This window comes from Macrosteles quadrilineatus, unplaced genomic scaffold, assembly GCF_028750875.1.
Source record: "Macrosteles quadrilineatus isolate MER2022 unplaced genomic scaffold, UCM_ALF_1.0 Scaffold_23__1_contigs__length_1887923, whole genome shotgun sequence".
Classification (NCBI taxonomy): Eukaryota; Metazoa; Arthropoda; class Insecta; order Hemiptera; family Cicadellidae; genus Macrosteles; species Macrosteles quadrilineatus.
The window spans coordinates 1,306,887-1,327,469 of record NW_026542616.1 but is presented as its reverse complement, the minus strand read 5'-3'; the positions used below and the strand labels follow the sequence as shown (position 1 = coordinate 1,327,469).

Below are 20,583 nucleotides of genomic sequence, written 5' to 3'. Positions count from 1 at the left end.
CTCCGCGCAGACCAGACGACTCAAGACTAAAATAGATTCTACCTCTACTTGACTCCGGTCCTAGTTTTCCGTACTGCCAACCGTTCAACGTCAAATTCGTTTTTATTCTGTCTCAGAAATAGCATTCAGTTATGAAATACACTGATGTAAAACTTCTTCTATTAAAGATTTTTTCTCAAGATTGTTATGTGAGGAAACCAAAACCATATTTTTTTATTTTTATTTATTTATTTTTTGCCTTTAGAGCTAGGGCGTCAATTGGGTATTCCTTGGGAGGGCGCACCGGGCAATTGCCCGGTTGCCCGCCTGGCCAGCACGGCCCTGCACGAACACCGATGGAATCATATTGTCTCGTTACGGTAATGGTGTTCCCTAAAGAGCAGAGTGACGTCACGCCCCCCACTACTTCTCTAAAGAGGTTCTCATCAGTTTCTAAAAAGGGGAAACCGAGACGCTATAGGACGACTGGACCCAGCTTTTCCTTATCATTGTGCTTTAAATAATGGTCCTGACTAAAGAAACAGCTGATCTTAGTCAGTTAAATAACTACAATCATTCACACCCCATTCTACAATAATCCTTCAATCACATTTGGGTTAAAATACACAATCATATAGGTAGCGTCCCCATCTCAATGCAGAGTGCAGATTTTTAGAGATAACAAAAAAATTACAATCTGAAAAAGGATGGTTTTATGTTTATATAATTACACTAGGATACTATAAAATGAATTAAAGTAGACAAATAAAAAAAGCTTATTTTATTGAACTTTGTACAGTAATTCAAGGAAACATGGCAATTCAAAAATATTTATTACAAAACTTAAAAGTAAGAAATTAAGTGGAGAAGCTCAGCTACATCGTTTTAGTGGACAGTAACTTCCATTGTCTCAATGTCTGCAACAACAAGTACACGTTTAAATTAAATTTAATGGATAAGATTTACACACCAAAGACATGAGGGGTTCGTTATGAGTATGGATTAATTCAAAATACAATTTAGTAGGCTATATTGAACTTATTTATCACACAGAGTAAAAATCAAACACTTTTGAACAAGCCATTGAGATGAAAGGAAATGTTTTTGCCATGCCTAAAACTTAAAACTAGTCCAACCCAAACTTGCTACACATATAGGAACCATACCTGAAACCTACAGGAAGTTACACTGGTACCTCTCCAATCCATCCTTCTCATGCAATAGCCAACACAATATAAAAAACACGACATCAATATTTAACGGGACATTTAATCAATACTTCAACATTCTCCAAATTCCGCCCCATTTCACAAATCTAAGCTTAAAATCACTTTCATACTAAAAAGACCAAATCCGAAGTCCTGTTCAAGTTGAACAGATAAGTGCACTAATATTTATTTTGTAAAATAAGGATTCAGCACAAAATATTAGATTAGTTTGAGAAATTCCTTTAGTTATGCTTTGTGGAATAAGTTGTGTACCTCCGGCTCCGGCCTCATCAAACAGGTATTCATCCTGATATTCCTTTAGGAACTGGGTGGATCTCCCTTCATCCAGGAACAGGGAATATACTCTCTTCACATCTTCTATGCTCACCTGAAACAGATTGTAAGTTGTATTGTTACTACCTTGCAAACTCAATAGGTCATCACTCGAAAGGATTGTTATGTCAAAAATATTGTTTATGTTGCATTAGAAAACCTCTGAAGTTGAATCCTGGTTTTATCTAGCTATACTAAGACACTATGGTGAAATAATTTGATTATCTAAGTATCACACAGAATGCACAGTGGAACATTGGTAACAAGACCCTCCTTCAATCGACCTTGACAACAAAATAACGTCATTTTATAACACCCTTCTGAATTACATGTTACTGTAAACCTCGATAAGAAGTCAACCTTGATAACAGGTCTTATTTGATAACTCCCATGAAAGACTTTTTATCAAGGTTTTAATATATCTAAATTCACACTGTAAGATATCATGGAGGAAGATGCTGAAGATCGGAAGAAATGGAGGCATTCAGTTGGCGAGGCCAAATACCACCTTGGGTATCGATGGCCTTGGGAGTAAGAGTAAGTAAGTAAGATTTGAGAAATTGATAACAAAATTATTTATAGTCTAAAAACCCAAACTTAAGTTTCATCATTGACTTTTGGATTAAAGATAAGTCTAAAAATATATTTTTCCCCAAATGTTTAGTTTTGCTTTGTAAAGGTTTTGACAGAAACCAGTGATATATCTCAGTTTACTCAGTTTGTAGTTCATTGAGTTAAATTAAGAACAATTTACAAGACATTTTCAACAATGCAAATGAAACAATTTAGCGTTTTTCTTAAAATATCGATTCAAACACACAATCACATGACTTTTGTAATAATTGTTTTCAACTTTTATCTGTTACTTACTTCTGTGCTCTTGCGTTTCCGACTGACCAGACTGGCTGTGGTGATCAGCTGAATGGCGTAACGGAGAGAAGTTTCCTTGGCGATTCGCGTCAACACCAGCAATGCGTCATCTGTCATCTCACAGTCTTCTTCTTCACACCTGATGGATGAGTAAAATCTCTTGATTCACAAATAAATGCAAGTTGGAAAAATATAATAATAAGGAAACAAACAAAACCATGTAAAACAAAACTGAAGAATAACCATGCAAAAAAAAACCAGCAAGAAAATAGCCATGCAAGGCAGTGCAAGAGCATTACCTGTAACAAAACTGATAGATAGTCCTACTTTAAAAAAATCATAAAGGTCATAAATACCCCCGCCGCAGCAAACCTGCCGACTAAGCGAATTTCCATTTGTCTGAATTGATTTTCAGTTAGGCCTAAATATATTTTAATAACATTAGGTTTAACGAGTACCTAGGTTTACTGCTACAAGGAAACTAATAAAGTGTGTTTTTGAGTAAAATATTGATAGCTTAGTACAAAATAAATAAATTTGCCAAATTTGAGCAAAATATATCCATAAACAAGCAAACTACAACATATGACAGTATTCTCCATAAGAATAACATGGGAATTTTAAATTTACAATTTTTTTAATTTTCTCGGTTACTAATAATTGTACAAAAATACTTTTATATACTAAATTATTTGTTTTTTTAAGCTCTTTAAAAAGGTTTAAAGAAAAATTGGGAAATTTTGTGTTTTGAGGGTCAAAAGTTAGAAAAACCAATTTTTACCCCATAAAACCCCCCGTAAAGCCCCGTTCCCATGGTCCGATCGTGCTGGTTCGCGAACTCATTCAAGTTTATCCCGCTTTACACCTTTAAACCAAATTTCATCAAAATCGGACAAAAATTACTCAAGTTATCGCGTTCACGGACGTATATATATATAAGTCTATATATATATATATATATATATATATACATATATAAAAATTTGAACGAATGGTGTTTTTGGCCTCTGGGGACATCAAAATGAAAAAGTAAATCGGTCCCGGGTCTAGGTCTTACCATGCCACCTACGGTAATAGCTACTTCCCTATAGGGAAATTCGCTAAAAGGGTTTTCTATCAACCAGTCCTTCATTACTGCCTTGAACCTTGAAATAGACAAGTCGTTTCTAAGTACTTTATTCAAAGATTTACAAACCTTATTTTCAATATTTCCTTGAGCTCAGTTTCCTCATACGGTGTTGTCGCTATGATGACCATACGGTCCAGCAGGTCTAGAGGTATCCCGTGCGGACTCTTGTAGTTGGTACCTCTGATCCTTGTGATACCACGGTTGGTAGCCATGATCACTATGGGAGCCATCTCGTCTTCCAGGGCTCGGTTCAGGAATGAAAAGCATTCCAGGTCAAGCATGTGAACCTGATGAAGGTAAATAGAGAGGAGATAGTGACTAGCATTATAAAGCTTTATACACTTAATAAGAATTCAAATAAAGCATGCATAGCCTAGGATAAGAAATGGAAAAGCTTTTCTTTAAACCATTGGTTTGTTAACACATTTCATTCTATCTCCTTGGACGCACATGTTACAGTTGCCACCAAAAATGTCAATAAATAAGTCATTTACACTCAAACAGTGAAAATGTCAGGAATTTTGATAAGGAACCGTTATCAAAGCATGATAAGGGAACTTTATTTAACATTGTTGTTGGACTCCTTTTTTTTGGACACCCCTTGTAAAAAAATCAACTAGGAATTAAATCAAACAAGAGAATTTGAATCTAATTAGTACCTTTTTAAACAAAAGGAAATTGGGAGCTCCATTGAACCACCCAGGTAGATTTGGGTAGGTGAGGAGTGTTACAGTGACTAAGGGCCCAATCACGGGAAACCCTTAAGTAGATAGCACAACACAGTACTGTGCGTGTCCATAGGACAATTTGATTTATCTACAGGTATAACCTCCACCTCTCCACCATATGACTACCGTTAAAGGCCAGGATAATACATGGATATGCTTACCTCGTCAATAAACAGAACCCCGGGTACAATATCAGCTTTGCCTTCTTCTCTCCATTCTGCCACTTTGGTGTTGATTTGTTCTCTCACTTCAGACTTGATCTCACCAGTGTCTCCTGCACATAAATTATTAAACTTGAATACAGTATCAGTAAAAAAAAATAGTACTGAAACTGAATCAGCTGTTACTATTTCAGTACTGTTTATTTTGACTAATACTGTACATGCATTAAGTAGGTAAACTATTTCACCTACAACCGTTTTTTTTAAACTAGCCGTTTCAGTTCAGTTCTTAGAATTGAAAAGATTCACTTAAGAAAACAGCATTCTTTACTTCTTACATCATTGTTTTTTTTATTTTTTTTTACTTAAGAGTCCTTGGAGGCTAGCGGCCATCTTAAATCATTTCAAACAGCTGCTTAACCCTTTCAGTGCTATGAAACGATATATCGTTGTTTTAAAAAATCTCTAAGGAATATAGAGAGGAAGGTTATTAAAAAAAAAAAAAAAATAGCAAAACGGCCATTGGTGACCTGCATGTTCATAGGATACACTAACAACCACTTAGCTAAAAGATTCGCCCAATCCGATGATTTTGAGGTGTATGTCTAAACCAAGGATTATGAACACCTTACTATGCCCCAGTGGTTGTAGTATATCGCTACAAACACACAGGTCACCAATTATTTGCCACACAGGACGGGATTAGAACCCGAGCAGACGAATGCCACTGGCCAAGTGACACTTGCCCTAGCCTTCTCGGCTATCTGTGCTTGAAGACTGAGGAGTCAAAAACCGGTATATAAGCTGTCGCCACCGATTGCGAACAGATAGCGCTACAGATGGTTGTTCAATGCGTTACTAGGTAGCAGCACCGGTTAGTCACGGACTATTTAGATGAAATCTTTTAGTTTGAACACAACAGTGATCATAAATGTGTTCCTGAGACTTTGCTGCAAAACATTAGTTTCTTTAAAATGGCTATATTCCGATAACCTCTTTCAACTAAATCAATGTTAAATTCAATATTACATTGTAAACTATATGTCTTTTGATTTTATGAGATTTTGGTTTCAAATAATGCTATCAGAACATAAAAATTTACAGGCAAACCAGGAAAATTACAACAAAAACTAAGTTTTATTTAATGTTTACTACAAATACCGGGATTTATCTTTCTTATATATTTTCTTATTGTGTTATTATTCAAAATTAGCCTAATTAATAAAATAGTGACAACATGACAGTTAAGTTTCAACAACAGGTAATGGAATTAAAAGGCAAACAAAAAAGTCTTACAAAATATAAATTATTGGCCTAGCACTGAAAGGGTTAAGAGTTATTTATCATCCAAAAATATTTTTTCGAACGCCAAAGTGATTATAATTTAAATATCTTCTGGTATACAAGCTAACGGCCACCGTCCTAAAATATTTTTTCAAACAACAGAGTGGAGGGACACAGTTTGTCTACATGTTGTATACTAGAGATAGATTCTACTTTCTTAGCAGATAAAAAAGAAAAATACACCAGACGTTTGATAATTGAAATTAAAAACCTTATACAGTGCTACATGATCAATCAATGGAAAAGTGTGTTTGTTTTCACATTCTCATTTTTACACCGCACAAAACAATTGTCAATGACTGTGTGCTTGCTTTGCCTGGTCATTGATACTATATAAACCAACCACTGCAACATTCTGCAGTGAGCCAATGATTACCAAATACATTACTTCATACTACAGATAAAAACCCAAGTTTATTGTGACTAGTGTAGCCTATATTTGTCATAAAAACTACCTACGTTGATCACTCTAAATTCTAGTTTGATGGTTTTTACAAACAAAAATTCACATCAATCAAAATATACCTGAGAAGAGAGCCAGGAAACCATGCGTTCGAGAGTTGATGACATCGACCTCATGAAGAGTGACTGTGTGGACAACTTCTTTACGTTTCTGGAGCTCTCCTTCAGGACACTGGACAAACCTGGTGCAGAACATGTGAATTAAAATAAAAGACAAGATCATACCTGTTGATTACAGAAGAAACTCATCTGATTCAAGGAGATCACCACCAAAATGAATTAGAGAGGGGACAAAAAAATGAGAAAATCCCGGGACCAGATCTTACCTGGTTTGTGCACCTGTAGCATCGTAATCTCTTGCTCGAGTGAAGGATCGTCCGAGTCGTGATATTTTCCCAGTTGCCTTGTCAATCGTAATGACATCCCCAGCTTGAACCTAAAAAAAAACAAGAAAGTCATATGAGGACAGTTTTAAGTGACACAGATCAAGTAATAGGCCTACAATAACAATTATAATTATTATAAGTAATACAATTATTTAGGCTAGGCCTAATGGATTTTGCTGAGCGACAGCTTTAAAACAAAGAAAGTTCTGCTCGCCTGAGAGACTCTTTTGTTATGAGTTGTCCTCTTAGTTCAGCTCGGTATAAATGTTGGCGTATTTCGACAAAATAAGTACAAAATTAGTGCAAAATTTCAAAATAAGTCTGTTAGTGACTCAATTTAACTACATTCATTTTTATCAAAAAACTGCCAACAGCTCTAACATGAGAATGACCTGTCTACTTAAATTAAGTCAAAGCTACAAATTAAATGTGTTTAAATCAAAATATAACCGTAACGCAAATATTGAAACACCCTAAACTAAATGTAATGATTTTCAAAATAGGTCTTGTTGGTCTCACCAATGCTTTTTATAGGTTTGGAGAGAAGGGGCTTATTGCCAGAGAATAGGTGTGAGAAAGGATAGGATAAGCAGGCTTACCTTAAGAAATGTAGGCATCCCACTTCATTCGCTACAGAACACAGGAGAAAACACAAAAACAAATGTGACTCTCCATGTTGAGAAAGGGGCCAGTGGCCTCGAAATATCCAGTGTTTATTTTGTTTTGTTTTGTGTTTTCTCCTGTGTTCTGTAGTGAATGAAGTGGGATGCCTACATTTCTTAAGGTAAGCCTGCTTATCCTATCCTTTCTCACACCAATGCTTTTTATAGTTAAGGATGTAATACAGAGCACAAGGGTATATTTTTTAGGATTGTTTGTGAGGAAGGCTGCCCTGAATGGGAAAGGGTTAGAACTAAGTAGCCTATAAGAAAAACACAACCTTTACACATTAGAATATTTTACAAAAAAATCCAAAACCTATGCTTCTATGGTGAGTTTATAACATTTTACAATTCAATTTTCGTAATACAAATGAACTTGGTTATGAATTTTATAATTTAATCGGATCTAGACTATGTTAAGAATTAATTATACAAACCTTTTCTTTGGTAAGAGATTCAATCATTTTGGTGCCCAGGTCGTAGATAGTCTCCATCTCCGTTGTTTTAAGGGTAAGTTTGCCCACCTTGGCTCCGACACCTGTTGCCGGTCTCTCTACTTGTATCTCCACCACCTCGCCTTCAATGATTTCTGTTTCTTCTCTGGAGAAAACAGGTGTCACAGTTATAATTAACTTGTTTAACAGCCTTAAGTGCATTATTAAGCAATGAAAAGCCTCATATAACAATCCATAATACTGTCTTCTAATGAAAAATATACACTAGGCCTAAACTAATCCTGTACCGGTATGTTCGAGCATTAGTAATAATGGGTTAGCGGAGTTTTCCTATGATGGTCTCCACTCAATAAGGAAAGGAAGGAAGATTTTTTGTAAATACACTAAAGGTTGTGAGAGTTCGCCAATCAGAATCATACTGTCCCTATTTTAAGGGTTAATGAGTTTGCTTGAATCTCTTGAAACATAGTAAATAATAGTCAAAACAATTAGTGTAGGAAAGGTCCATGAACAAAAATAAAAATGAATAGATAACAAAAAAAATCTATAATGAATAGATTGAAAAAAATAACAACATAGCTGTGTATTAATTGGACTACCGAATGACATGGCATGAGACAATACATACAGTACACTGTTGATCTGTAGGGAATGTTAGTTACATTGTGGTCCATCTAAACAAGACTTCCTTAAACATACAGCATAGGCCTACTTATTTAAACACAGGAATTAGGCTGACTGCCCTTGAAACAATTCTTCCTTATTATTATTTACATGTAAGGTCCTTATACAGGGTTGCCACCACAGTGGGATGATAAAATTCATGCAGAATTCATGGTTTTCATTGGTAGTTTACAAAAAATTCATGGTCGATGCGCTTATACAATTTCGACACAATTGAGTTTTGCTGATTTCATAAACTGACGTTAAAGAGGCAGTTTCTTTGTGTGTTACTTTTGAATAACCTTTCATACTTAATATACAACTTTTTTAGAGTAATTTATAAACATTCAAAACAAAGTTGAAAACAAAACTGGTCCAGCTCATATTCTATATGAGATATTGGAGAAGAATTGTAAAATATATTAAGTCTAGGTCTAATTCAGTCTTTCCACCCGAATAAAACAAAAATCCCACTCACCCAACCAAAAAAGTCGTGTTTCATCCAGTTTTATCCCCCTCTACATAAAGTTTGCATTCTGGTTTATCTTATTTCACAGCGTACTAAGATATGATGGTTTTATCAAAAAAGCTAAAAAAATCAGGCGTCAGTCGGAAATTCGGTTTTATTGCGCCCCCGTTTCAATTCCGTTCATGGTCTAAAACTTCTGTTTTTGTGATTTAATTTCCATACCCCTTTTTCATACGCAGGGCCCTCCTTTTACATCACCAGCCTACTAATGATTTTTCGAACCATATACAGTCCTCGGGAAGTCTCAGCTGACATCAGCATCTTTGAATGACTTGGAATGAACCAAGCAATTGTTTCTGACTGTGGAACATGTTAAATAATCATCTCCACACAGTATTTTCATGGTGTTCGTTTCTATGAACTGTTTTTAAATATGAAATATTTTTTATTTGGAAAACTTAATGGTAGCCTATTGGTTGAATAATTTTTTCTGATTTTGAAAATTCATGGTCCATTTGAGAAATCCATGCATAATCCATGCCATTTTTCATGGTCACAAGAATTCATGCATAATTCAAGCTTTTCAAGGTTTTCATGGCTGGTGGCAACGCTGTTATACCTTGATCATACTTTTCATATAATCCTCATAGATTCATAAGATTGACAAGCATCAGTGACAGAAACATAAGTAAAAAATTGTTTTTAGCCCTGATATTTGGCTATTAGGCCTGAGCCTGGGATTATTTTTCACATTACTTCAGACTAGACCAAGGAGTTGCGGCATTGTCACTTAGATAAAATCCATCTTGGTGACTTGGCCCCGCGCTCTAACCACTACGCCAGCTCGCTCCCCAATATACTTATACTTTCTCAGTGTACCTACATTATTTATCAAGATAGTATCTAAAGGAAGTTAGAATGTTTAACAACTCAAACACAACTTACTTGATTCTGACACCAATGGACTTGCGGATCGCTTGTGTAAGAGCCTCAGTTTTGCTCATCTCCAAGCTGTATATCTCACTGCCAGCCATGCTGGTGAAGGGGGTGTCTGGACCAAGGGCCTGAGCTAGTCCCATAGCAATGGCTGTCTTCCCTGCAACACACCACATAGTGGATTATCAATATTGGATAATCTAGACTTCATTGCAGTGACAAAGTTGTACATTTCTTTTGGAAGAGTAAGATTTGCATACTTTTCTACTTCCTTAGTAAGGCTACTCCTGAGCAAAGTGGTTTTTTTTTCACAAAAAAAAAACTGAAACTAGGTAGGTACTTTAAAAAAACTAATCTAGGATATGTACTTAATTTATTAGTCTCAGACCTGTGCCAGGTTGCCCAGCCAGTAGCACTGCTCGGCCAGCTATCTTGCCTTCCTTGACCATCCCCAGCACAACTCCGGCCGCTCTCCTAGCCGTCAGCTGGCCCACCATGCCTTGGGAGACCTACATAACATGCAGTTGTTTCATTATCTTTTTTTCAAATATAATTTTAATATTTAAAAACAAATCAGTGGTTATATTAGCTAAGGATTACAAAAGTTGTATGATTTTGAAGATCTTCGAATTTGACTGGTACAAGACTTTAAGTAGACCTACATATTTTCTTAAACTTTTTGCACAGTATTTGTGTTCAAAAAGTGTGGCTTTTAGTCTCTCTTCAAGTCAACAACTACAAAACATCGATTTTACAGTTACAATTAAATAATGAATATGTGATTGTTGTTGATAGGCTATGCCTAGTAAGAGCAAGAGGTATACTCGTTGAAATAAATGTAGTTTACAGGTTTAGGCCTATACCAGATTTCATCAAGATCGGATCCATTTTTGATCGAGTTATCGAGCTAACGGATACATAGGCCAATATAAATATACATTTGGACGGACGGTGTTGTTCGCCTCTGGGGACCTCAAAACAAAGAAGTAAATCGGTCCTTGGTCCAGTCCTTGCCATGAGACCTACAGTAATAGCTTACTCCCTATATGTGGGAAATTCGTTGAAACTGGGAAAAGTGCACACGATGGACATGTTGCCTGCCAGTCTCAATTAAATCAGTTCGTCTGTTAAAAACAAAAATGCATACATTACAGCCGTGATTGCCCAGCAGATTGGTTGCTGCCTTAATGAATGTGTACCTTCAATAAATCATGGGCCTTTAGTTCACTTATTCACTTGTGTAAATATAGACTAAAACCAACCTGTCTCGGTTCCAATCCATCGTCCAATCCAAGCCCTCTAATATGTGAGTGAGCTCCAATGCGTTCTATCTTCGTAATCTCCCTAACTTCTTGTACCTTTGCTGCTGCAACTGCCTAAAAAAAATAATAGAACAGTTAAAAAACTCATTTTTTTTAATTTTAAGCTCCTATACACTTTATTATCGGTACTGCATTAAGTTTAACTATAGATGTGCTAAGGTCAGTCCCTAAAAATTTGCTAAAAAAGCCTGCTTTAAGTGCTTTAAAAAGCCTAAAAATTGTATATTATTAGACAGATTACAAGTTAACTGACTTTGGTATAGGCCTATACAAATTGGCATTTATTTAAAAATGAGGGAATTTGATCATATAACTACCTTATGAATCCCACTGTCTCATAAGTTCTTTATTCCAAAATTACAAAATATATTGTAGCCTATTGGAAAAGCCAGGTGTGGAAATGAAATATACAAAAGATGATAGGTACCTATACAAAACACTACCAACTGTCTAGAAAAATTAGTCTTTCAAGTAAAATCTAACGGAATCAGAAATCATTGACTACACGTCAGCGGAAAAATCACGAACTCTGTAGCCTAGCAAGCTTTTTCAACTAAAATGTTTTTTCTTAAACCTGAAGCTGCATCCCCATTATGCCGATGAAGGCCGTTCAGCTTTGCCGATTGGCATAGTTAGTTGTCAAAGTTTTGCAAACGGCATCGTTCCCAAACCAGCATGTGGCTTGGCTTCCTTTGGTCAGGGCTAACTTATCACGCTTATGTAGAATCAGTATTGAGGTGCCTACGGTATAATCTTAAGGGGTCAGGCTACAGGAGTCAAATCAATATTCAGGCTACAAAAACGCATTATCCGTATTATGACCAACTTTCATCCACGTAGTTCATGCAAAAACCTTTTGCGAAATTTAAAAATCCACACCCTAACAGGATTGTACATTTTGGAAGTCACTAAACTACATTCATTCGGCTAAAAACGACCTCCCAGAATCAATTCAAATCAACCATAGAAATAATCATAATGAAAACATTCTTAGAATTCCAAGGCACCGTTTAACCCTTTATGAGAAAAGTCCGCTATATGCTGGGCTGAGGCTGTACAATGTGCTGCCTGCAAGCTATAAATTGTTAGCCTAAGTGAAAATAATTTTAAAGATAAAATAGGTGAACAATTAATTGACAGAGCCTTTTATTTAATTGCAGATTTTCACAATACCACTAATGAAGTTGAATGGACAGGCATTTTTATGTTGTAGCCTATGATGTGCTATGTGTGTTAAGGAGTTAATGGTACTGGAGTACTGGAGTTAATGTTGGTGTTATATAGGCCTACTGTCGGATGAGTGAAGGAATAGTCAAAATTGCAGCTGAACTGGATGATGCCTTACACAATCGTCTTTTGATAAGTGAAAATATCACACGAATAGCCTTCGTTTGCATTTTAAAAGTGTCTTTATAGTGTCTTTGAATTTGACACTATTCTCATGTACTATGTGTGCATATTGTGAATAAAGATGATTTGACTTTGACTTTGACTTTGTTAGGGCCAATATAACCAACTTCAGCACTCGTGATGACGTCCACCAGCATAACACCAGGCAACGCTGTCAGCTTGATGTACCTACCCAGGGTACGATTATCTAGGACCCAAGCTAGTTACAGTGTCCGCCATAAGTTTTTTTTTATAAGTTAAGCTGTCATGACATATCCAGTTGTTGGATCTAAAAACTTTTGGGGGAGTGTTAACCTCTTTCATCAAGAGCCGGACCTATTATGACATCTCAGAATATCCAAGGGAACTTAAGAAGCCTGTAGCCTGCCAGAAGTATTGTAAATATTTGTAAATAACTTATAGGTTTTTGTTTAGTAACCATGATAAGTGACGCTATCAATCCCACTTTTGGGGTATAAGATGAAGGAGGAGGGCTGCACTTTACTTGACGTCCTACACTCATTCGATTGTTTTTTCGATTCGATATTTTCATTCCATTGTTTCATTCGATATATCGTTTGGTTAGTTAGGTTAGGTTAACCTTACCTAACTAACCAAACGATATATCGAATGAAGCAATCGATTAATCGATATATCGATCGATATTTTCATTCGAATGAGTGTAGGACGTCAAGTAAAGTGCAGCCAGGAGGAGGTATTGAGGTATGGAATCGATAGTTTCAATCGATATTAGGATAGACCAGTAAATAGAGTAAATAAACTGTAACCATGGATACTAGGCCTATACATTATCAATACCAAGTATCGGATGATTGGTGGTGGGCCTATCTCTAAGCATCAAACGTTAAAATAGGATAATGTCAAAAATACTTAGCAGATGGCCCAAGAAAATAACCTAAAATTTTAATAATTTAAATTATTCCTACTGTTAATAAACAAGAGTAAGTCGTTTGGCTCCCTAAAAACAAAACAAAAATTAACTAAAAACTGACATAAGTGCCAGGCCTTTCAAAACAAAGAATCAGATAGGCCTTACTCAAAACAATGTTAGTAAGTTAGGGTGAATACAGTGTAGTCCATTTTAGTTCAGGCCTGACACGATATTGAAAATAAGATTCATGATATATTTTAAATATTCATCACCATTTGACGTAATTACACCTTTAATTTTATAAGTAAAAACTTACCGCCATAATAATGCAATTCAATCAAACGCAGAATAAATAAGTTGATTGTTTGATCGGTAAAACTCGGTGACAAAAACGGCGCCGCAGCAGAAGCGAAGCATGGGCAAGCAAGAATAAGAAGTTGCATTGCAATTTGCAATTGCAATGTGAAGTGAATGAAGCTGAAAAAAAAAACAATAAACAGTATCGTAGGAAATCATAGAACACCGAATTAACTGGAAAATACTTTAATCCAGCATTTTATACAATCTCTTGAATCTAAGAGACCGAGACCAGCCAACTTCAGGCTGGTATCTTAAGAGCACGGTAATTACGTTTTAACTTTTAATCTCTATTCCCCTTCCACCATGCCCTATTCCTTAGTGCGTATTATGGTTATATTAGCATTTTAATTTTTCTTACTGAGATGTATTAGATATTTATCCATATATTTTTATGTATTGTTGTAATACTATGGGTGATAGCTCAGTGCCGTTGATAAAAATAAATAAATACAAACCCCAACAACACTTGTCTCCCGAAGTTTACACTATTGACCATTAGACTAACAAACACTATGTGTATGTTTTTTATGTTTATACTAAACCAAGCCTCATTATCATTATAATTTTGGGGGCTGGTTATTTTTTTATTTTTTTGCTTTAATGTAATATACATTTGTAGAAATACTATTATAAAGCGTTACTCTATGTTTAACTAGATTACTTTATTAGATTGTTTTTGTTTGTTCTTGTTGAATACGTTGGATATCGAATCGAATCTATAAACATAACCTCAACCTCATCCTCATTCTTTTAGTTTTAAAATACAATTTTAACTAAGTGATATGGAAGTTTGAAGTTTGAAATAGTGATGAACAATAGTTATTCAATGTCTTATGATAATAATTAATTACAGTATTGACTTTAATTTAGACTTGTGAATAGGTTTATTTCTCCATTTGTAATCAGGCCTACTGAACACGATTCCTATTCCAGCATGTTTTGTTTCAAGCAATTATAAAATTTTAGGTTAAGCCTAGCCTAGGCCTTTTGCCTGAGTTAGGCTATTAAAAAAAAAAATAAAATAAAATAAAAACTACTGGCTAATTTATTTTAACTATATTTTGTTGCACATCTTTTTGCGGCTATTGGCTAAGTAGTACGGTACGGTACTGAAACTAAACCGAGGTCTAGCTATAACATTATCAGAAATGTTCATTTTATCCGAATTTAAAGATGTTGTCAGGACTTCTCCTGCAGTCTTCGATAAAAAGCTCAAAGTTTCAGTTACAGATCACCTCAACTCAAAGCTTGCGAACAAGGTAAGGGACAATTAGATAAGCTTAAGTTGTTCTACAAATAGTCAGGCAGTGTAAAAATAATACCGCTTTCCGGGTCGAGAAATCCCGTTTAATCCCGCTTTTGAATGTTGGAAAATCCCGTTTTATCCCACATGTTTTTTTTGTTCAATCGCGAGAGTTTGACGTACCATGTTTAAATAGTTGTTTAAACATTGCTATTATCTTTTGCTAAAAAAAATTAAAATATAGGCTACATCTTAGCTGAAAATCCCGTTTTATCCTGCATCCCGTTTTAATCCCGCTCGAGGCCTAAAAATCCCGTTTTTGGGATAATAATCCCGAGAATGGAAACACTGTAGTCAGGACTTGATTAGTGATGGGGTGCTGGAATGACAATCATAGGGCCCTAGCCATAAGTTATCTTTAGAGAAAACCTCTCAAAGTCATAATAAATTTAACTTAAGTTAGTTGCTTAAGTTATTACAGTTCCGCAGAGCAAAAATGATTCGATATTGATGAAATTTGGTAAAAATGTGTAAACCTACATTTATTTGGACGAGTTCGCAAACCAGCATGATTGGAATATAGGAACGGAACGGGGTTTTATGGGGTAAAAATATGTTTTTCCCACTTTTGACCCTATAAACACAAAATCCCCATTTTGTAGCCTTAAAAAACAAATGATTTAGTATAGGTATTGTATTGAGCATTATTGTGCGCCTAATGATTACGGAGAAAAGTCCAAAAAATTGTAAATTTAAAATTCGCATGTTATTCTCATGGAGAGTCATCTGTTGTAGTTTGCTTGGGTACACTTCCATATCTGTTGGCACAAACAACTGAATGAAAATATCGATCGATGTATCAATTGTTTGATATATTGTTTGGTTAGTTAGGTAAGGTTAATCTAAGCTAACTAACCAAACGATATATCGAATTAAACAATCAAATAATCTATATTAGGCCTACTCATTCGGTTGTTTGTGCCAACAGATATAGAAGTGTACACCCGTTTGCTTGTTTATGAACATAGGTATTTTGATCGAATTTGAAAAATAATTTCGGTACCCTACATTCATTTCTTAAACTATTAACATTAAAAAAACCCTTTTTTTACCCTCCCTGTTGCAGAAAACCTAAGTAGGCCTGCTCGTTAAATTAATTAATTCAATTTAAATAGGGAATAAATGTGATATTTTTAAGGAAGCGTTTTAATGTAAATCCAATCAGGCTAATGGAAATTCACTTAGTCTGCAGGTTTGCTACGGCCCGGGTATTTTACCTTAAAAGAGTTTGTACTATAGGACTGCCTTAATAATTTAGTGCTAAGTTATTGCTTTGGGCCAAGGCCACAATTTAGTGTGGCCTTGATTGGGCTTTGCATTATTAGTGCAGTTCACATTGTAATGACGAAAAAATTTATACCTAATTTATTTGTTTTTTAGGTTGTTCCCAAAGTTGGACTATGCATTACATTATTTGATATTCAGCGTTTGGAGGATTCATACATATTTCCTGGTGATGGCGCAGCACACACAAAAGTAGAATTTCGATTTGTGGTTTTTCGCCCTTTTATTGATGAAATCATCATTGGAAAGATTCGAAGTTGTACAAAAGATGGTGTTCAAGGTAATGAAGTATTTTAATACTTTTGATACTTTTGCTTAATTTTAAGAGTGAATCCATAGTATCAAAATGTAAAAATACTTCTGAAAATTGTATCTCTTTCAAGCAGTTTAACTTAACCACCAAAGTCAGATTAAATAAAATTAAACCTACATTTTTATACCGTACTCGTAGATTTATTTATTTTTTTTTTGTAACAGCTAGCTTGAGGTATGTTTCTGTCATATATCTTTAAGGTTTTAGAGAATTTTGTTGTTTTGTACTTTGTGCAATTTTATCAACTTAAAAGAATTTTTAACTGGAAATAAAAATTTGCATCTATAAACCATGTTTCATCTAGGCTAGTGTTTTAACCCTAGTGTTAAGTGCAACTACAGTAGTAAAAACTACCAAAATGAGGAATCACCTAGTCAAAACTGGCACTCTAAAATGTTAGGTACCAACATGAGACCACATGGAAACAGGCATTTAAGTCAAAATTATTAAAGTCAATTAAGGCTTAAAAGACATACATTTTAAAGTTAGCCTACTGAAATAAGTATTAATGTACCTACTAAGTATTGCGATTTCATTAGGGTTGCGAGGACAGTTTACATGTACGACAATAAACATGTTATTTCGTTGTTATTTGTATATTTTTAGCATGACTATTTTAGCATGAGGAAGACCTGTACACTGCACTGGCAAACATGGAATACAGTACAGTATAATGGATCAGTTTTTTTGTTACATCTCAATAGCCTATGTAATTTTTGTTTCAACACTTCTGATATTTGGTTCTGGCTGTTAATTTCTCCCAGCTTCCGCCATTGACTATAGCCAACAACACATACTTTGGGGGTCTTCTGTGTGTTATTACCATAAAGCAGGCGAGTTCTACTGTCAACGTATAGGCCTACTAAAATCTGAATCCTTAATTCATTCTGCCAAGATTATGATAAGAATAGTTAAGAAGGCTTTTAATTTAATCTCTGAAACAGCCCATGGTAAATTTATTGCGGCAATAAATGTTTAACTTAAACCAACATGCAACATGTATTAGAAAAGGTCTAAAAAGTAATTTGTAAACTAATTGTAAGCAGCCCCACTTTGATTCCTATCCAATTCATCATAGTGACGAGCTTTTGCTACATAAAAAAACTACCAAAAGATTATTTTTAATTTTATTAGCCTACTATTTGTTGGAGAGAACCAATAATTTGTTTGTCTTTACAAAAGCAGAACTGTTGTAAGTAATATTTTTCTACCTAGTGACGTTGGGATTCTTCGACGACATACTGATTCCGCCAAGCAACCTCCAACATCCGTCGAGGTTTGATGAGACGGAGCAGGTTTGGGTGTGGGAGTTTGACAATGACGGAGACAAGCACGATCTATTTATGGATCCAGGTAACCTAACAGTTTTGTTTTACGTTCATTTGTCACATGTTTGGCATTAGCTTTTTCATACAAGTCATATTTACCTGTTAATTGGTTTTGAGCATGAGCATCCTTTGACTACAGAGAGGAGAGATTGTACGGTATTTCCATGTTTAAAATGTAGCCAATTTAGAATAAACATTAATGTAAGTCAATTGAGCCAACGACATAATGTGCTGTCAATTACTGATTTCTGCCGTAGCATTGACTTTTTACAGAAGCCAAACTGAAATGCTAAATTTTATTAACTGAAACAAACACCTTTTACATCACAACAATATTATCAGAAGTATCAAAAATATAATTTATACTGGAGTACACTCTTTGAGAGGAAAAGGCTCATTAAACTATCTTCTATTTGAATGACAACTTGGTTGAAGCTGGCCCTTTTAGATAAAATGTCTATCCTTCAGTCAATGATACAACTTTCAAAGCATAGTTATTGAATAATAATAAACATCTTTAAGGACACGAAGTAAATGGAAGGTGAACTCATAGATTTTCTCAAAGATAGCCTACAGTACCTATATATTTCCTAAGTGAATGTTGTGTTAAGCCATTGATTTTATTACCACTATTTGAGATGAGGAAGAACAAAATTAGACTTGAGCTAACTCAAGTACTGGAGTGTGTACAGCCTACGGGTGAGATGCCTTGCTTAGTTTTGTTTCTAGCTGATGCCAGGAACATTTTTTTGAAAGCCCAAAAATTTTAATCTAAATTTGTGACTTTTCCTATCAAACCGGTTTAGTACCAAGGTGAGAACCACGACCTATTGTACGCCCAACTATTTTATTTTATTTACATGCTTCAATACAGTTTACACCATTTACATTGAAGCAGTTCATGCACTTATAATGGAATACATGACCCTAAAAACACAAAATTTCACAATTTCTTCCCAGCAATTTCTTTTAGTTAGAATTGTTATTCTAACTATAAGCTACTGCCTACATTGTTGCATTAAACAATATATACTGATCACAACCTGGTAACCTGACAAATTATGAAAACTGAGTTGCTCGCATAAGAGTAAAAGGCTTATACACTTTACTCTTATTTTTTGTTTACTCCGTAATAAGATTATTACTGAATTTTTACAGGAGAGAAGTTGAAATTCCGTGTGACTTCAGAACTGTTTGTGGAGACTTCTCCAGTTCAATGTCCCGACAATCCTGAACTCCCAGACACCATTAATACTGAGCCTAAGGTTCCATACTCCATCACGGTGAGTCAAACTGCGTACCGCTTTGTAAATTAAGCATAGCCTCCTATAAACAATGCCGGCTTTGCTGTGTAACAATGTGGTTCCGGCCAGTCTATTGCCATGGTAGCTGCAGTAATAACAAATATGTGAACATAAACAAAACATTACACATACACTCCATTATGAAATAGGCCTAGTGCTAACAGTTGTTTAGTTAGGCTGGGTCTGCGACTTTGTCACTTTGGTCTCGCCACGGCCTTGTATTAGAGGAAGGCATGGTATCACTCTTCCTTTGTTTTGTTTAGATTTAAAATTAACTATAGACTGAAAGTTGGCTGGTCTGAATAGTTATGCAGGATGCCTTCTTTTGACTCACAGACAGTTCTAACTGTTACAGCTTAACTTTGAAGTTGAAAGTACCCGTTTGGCGTTTATGGCTGATGTGCAAACAAAGTTAATATTGTTTTCACACAATCAAAACCACTGTGTGCGATTCCTCACTCTACAATTCCATAACAATTGCTGACTAAATGAAAAAATACTTATTGATATGTATCACCATTGACTTTTTTCACTAACAGTAGTCCTCGAATCCTAATGTAAAATTTGTAGAAGCCTGTTTTCATGTGTTAGGTTGGTTTGAGTGGGCTTATAAGTTGATTAAATATTTTTCTCTTATGTTAGGGTAAGTTTTATATTGTACAAATTAACTATTTTGTTATGATACCAAATAATACTACTCCGTTTCTCGTTTTATTCAGTGTTGTGTAGCCTGTCATTCTACAGTGAGACTAACCTCGGACCGTAATTCTTTGTTGCAGGCAACAATTAACGAGCCAGGCCTTGGAGTTCTCTCCTGGTGGGACGGAGCGTGAATTGTTGTAACTCAGCTGTACACTGTATATACTCTTGTAAATATATTCTAAAACTTAAGTGCCTGGTGAATCATATTAAATTTAGCCTTTTTATATAAATCCTAAATAAGTGAAAAAACAAGCAATACTAAGACTAAGGGTAATTCAAAAAGTTAAAATCATTTTCATATTCTATTACGGTACCCTTAAAAATTCTGAAAACTGCAAAATATCACTGACCAAAGTATGGGTTTGTAAAAAGTGTAAGTTTCAAATAATGGGGTTTTGTTACATTTAGGTGTGAAAGAATAACAAAACCTGTTGTACCAACTTAACTTTAATGCAAAAATCCTTAACTGTTAACATTGAAAACTGCAAAAGTAACATATTATTTTCTCATAGCTTAGATTAATATAATATAACTGTTTACATTCTAGAAAACATAACAAAAACACAAATTTCATTTTGCATTTATAAATAAAACCAATCGA

General features: G+C 35.0%; 2 protein-coding genes across 2 annotated transcripts; one reads left to right on the top strand and one right to left on the bottom strand.

The window, feature by feature from the left end:
- Positions 1–745: 745 nt before the first annotated feature.
- On the bottom strand, positions 746–13,807 carry LOC129005551 (ruvB-like 2). Its single transcript, XM_054434460.1, has 12 exons — positions 13,705–13,807; positions 11,048–11,161; positions 10,174–10,294; positions 9,795–9,945; positions 7,700–7,862; positions 6,541–6,650; positions 6,278–6,396; positions 4,409–4,521; positions 3,586–3,806; positions 2,391–2,529; positions 1,461–1,575; positions 746–896 (listed from the first exon to the last, which is right to left on the bottom strand). The coding sequence occupies exons 1-12, from the start codon at positions 13,708–13,710 to the stop codon at positions 865–867; spliced, it is 1,404 nt and encodes a 467-aa protein (XP_054290435.1). The 5' UTR covers positions 13,711–13,807; the 3' UTR covers positions 746–864.
- Positions 13,808–14,575: 768 nt separating this feature from the next.
- On the top strand, positions 14,576–20,217 carry LOC129005563 (DNA-directed RNA polymerase III subunit RPC8-like). Its single transcript, XM_054434474.1, has 5 exons — positions 14,576–15,007; positions 16,432–16,615; positions 17,864–18,001; positions 19,135–19,259; positions 20,060–20,217. Exons 1-5 carry the CDS (start codon positions 14,897–14,899, stop codon positions 20,111–20,113), a joined length of 612 nt encoding a protein of 203 aa, XP_054290449.1. The 5' UTR covers positions 14,576–14,896; the 3' UTR covers positions 20,114–20,217.
- The last annotated feature ends 366 nt before the right edge of the window (positions 20,218–20,583 follow it).

Coding starts and splice junctions, on each gene's coding strand:
- LOC129005551 (XM_054434460.1), bottom strand. Junction 4,522..6,277: donor TTTCCTGGCTCTCTTCTCAG/GTATATTTTGAT, acceptor ATTTATGTGCAG/GAGACACTGGTGAGATCAAG. Junction 1,576..2,390: donor GGAAACGCAAGAGCACAGAA/GTAAGTAACAGA, acceptor AATCTGTTTCAG/GTGAGCATAGAAGATGTGAA.
- LOC129005563 (XM_054434474.1), top strand. CDS start 14,897: ATGTTCATTTTATCCGAATTTAAAGATGTTGTCAGGACTTCTCCTGCA. Junction 15,008..16,431: donor ACTCAAAGCTTGCGAACAAG/GTAAGGGACAAT, acceptor TTTGTTTTTTAG/GTTGTTCCCAAAGTTGGACT. Junction 19,260..20,059: donor AGGTTCCATACTCCATCACG/GTGAGTCAAACT, acceptor TCTTTGTTGCAG/GCAACAATTAACGAGCCAGG.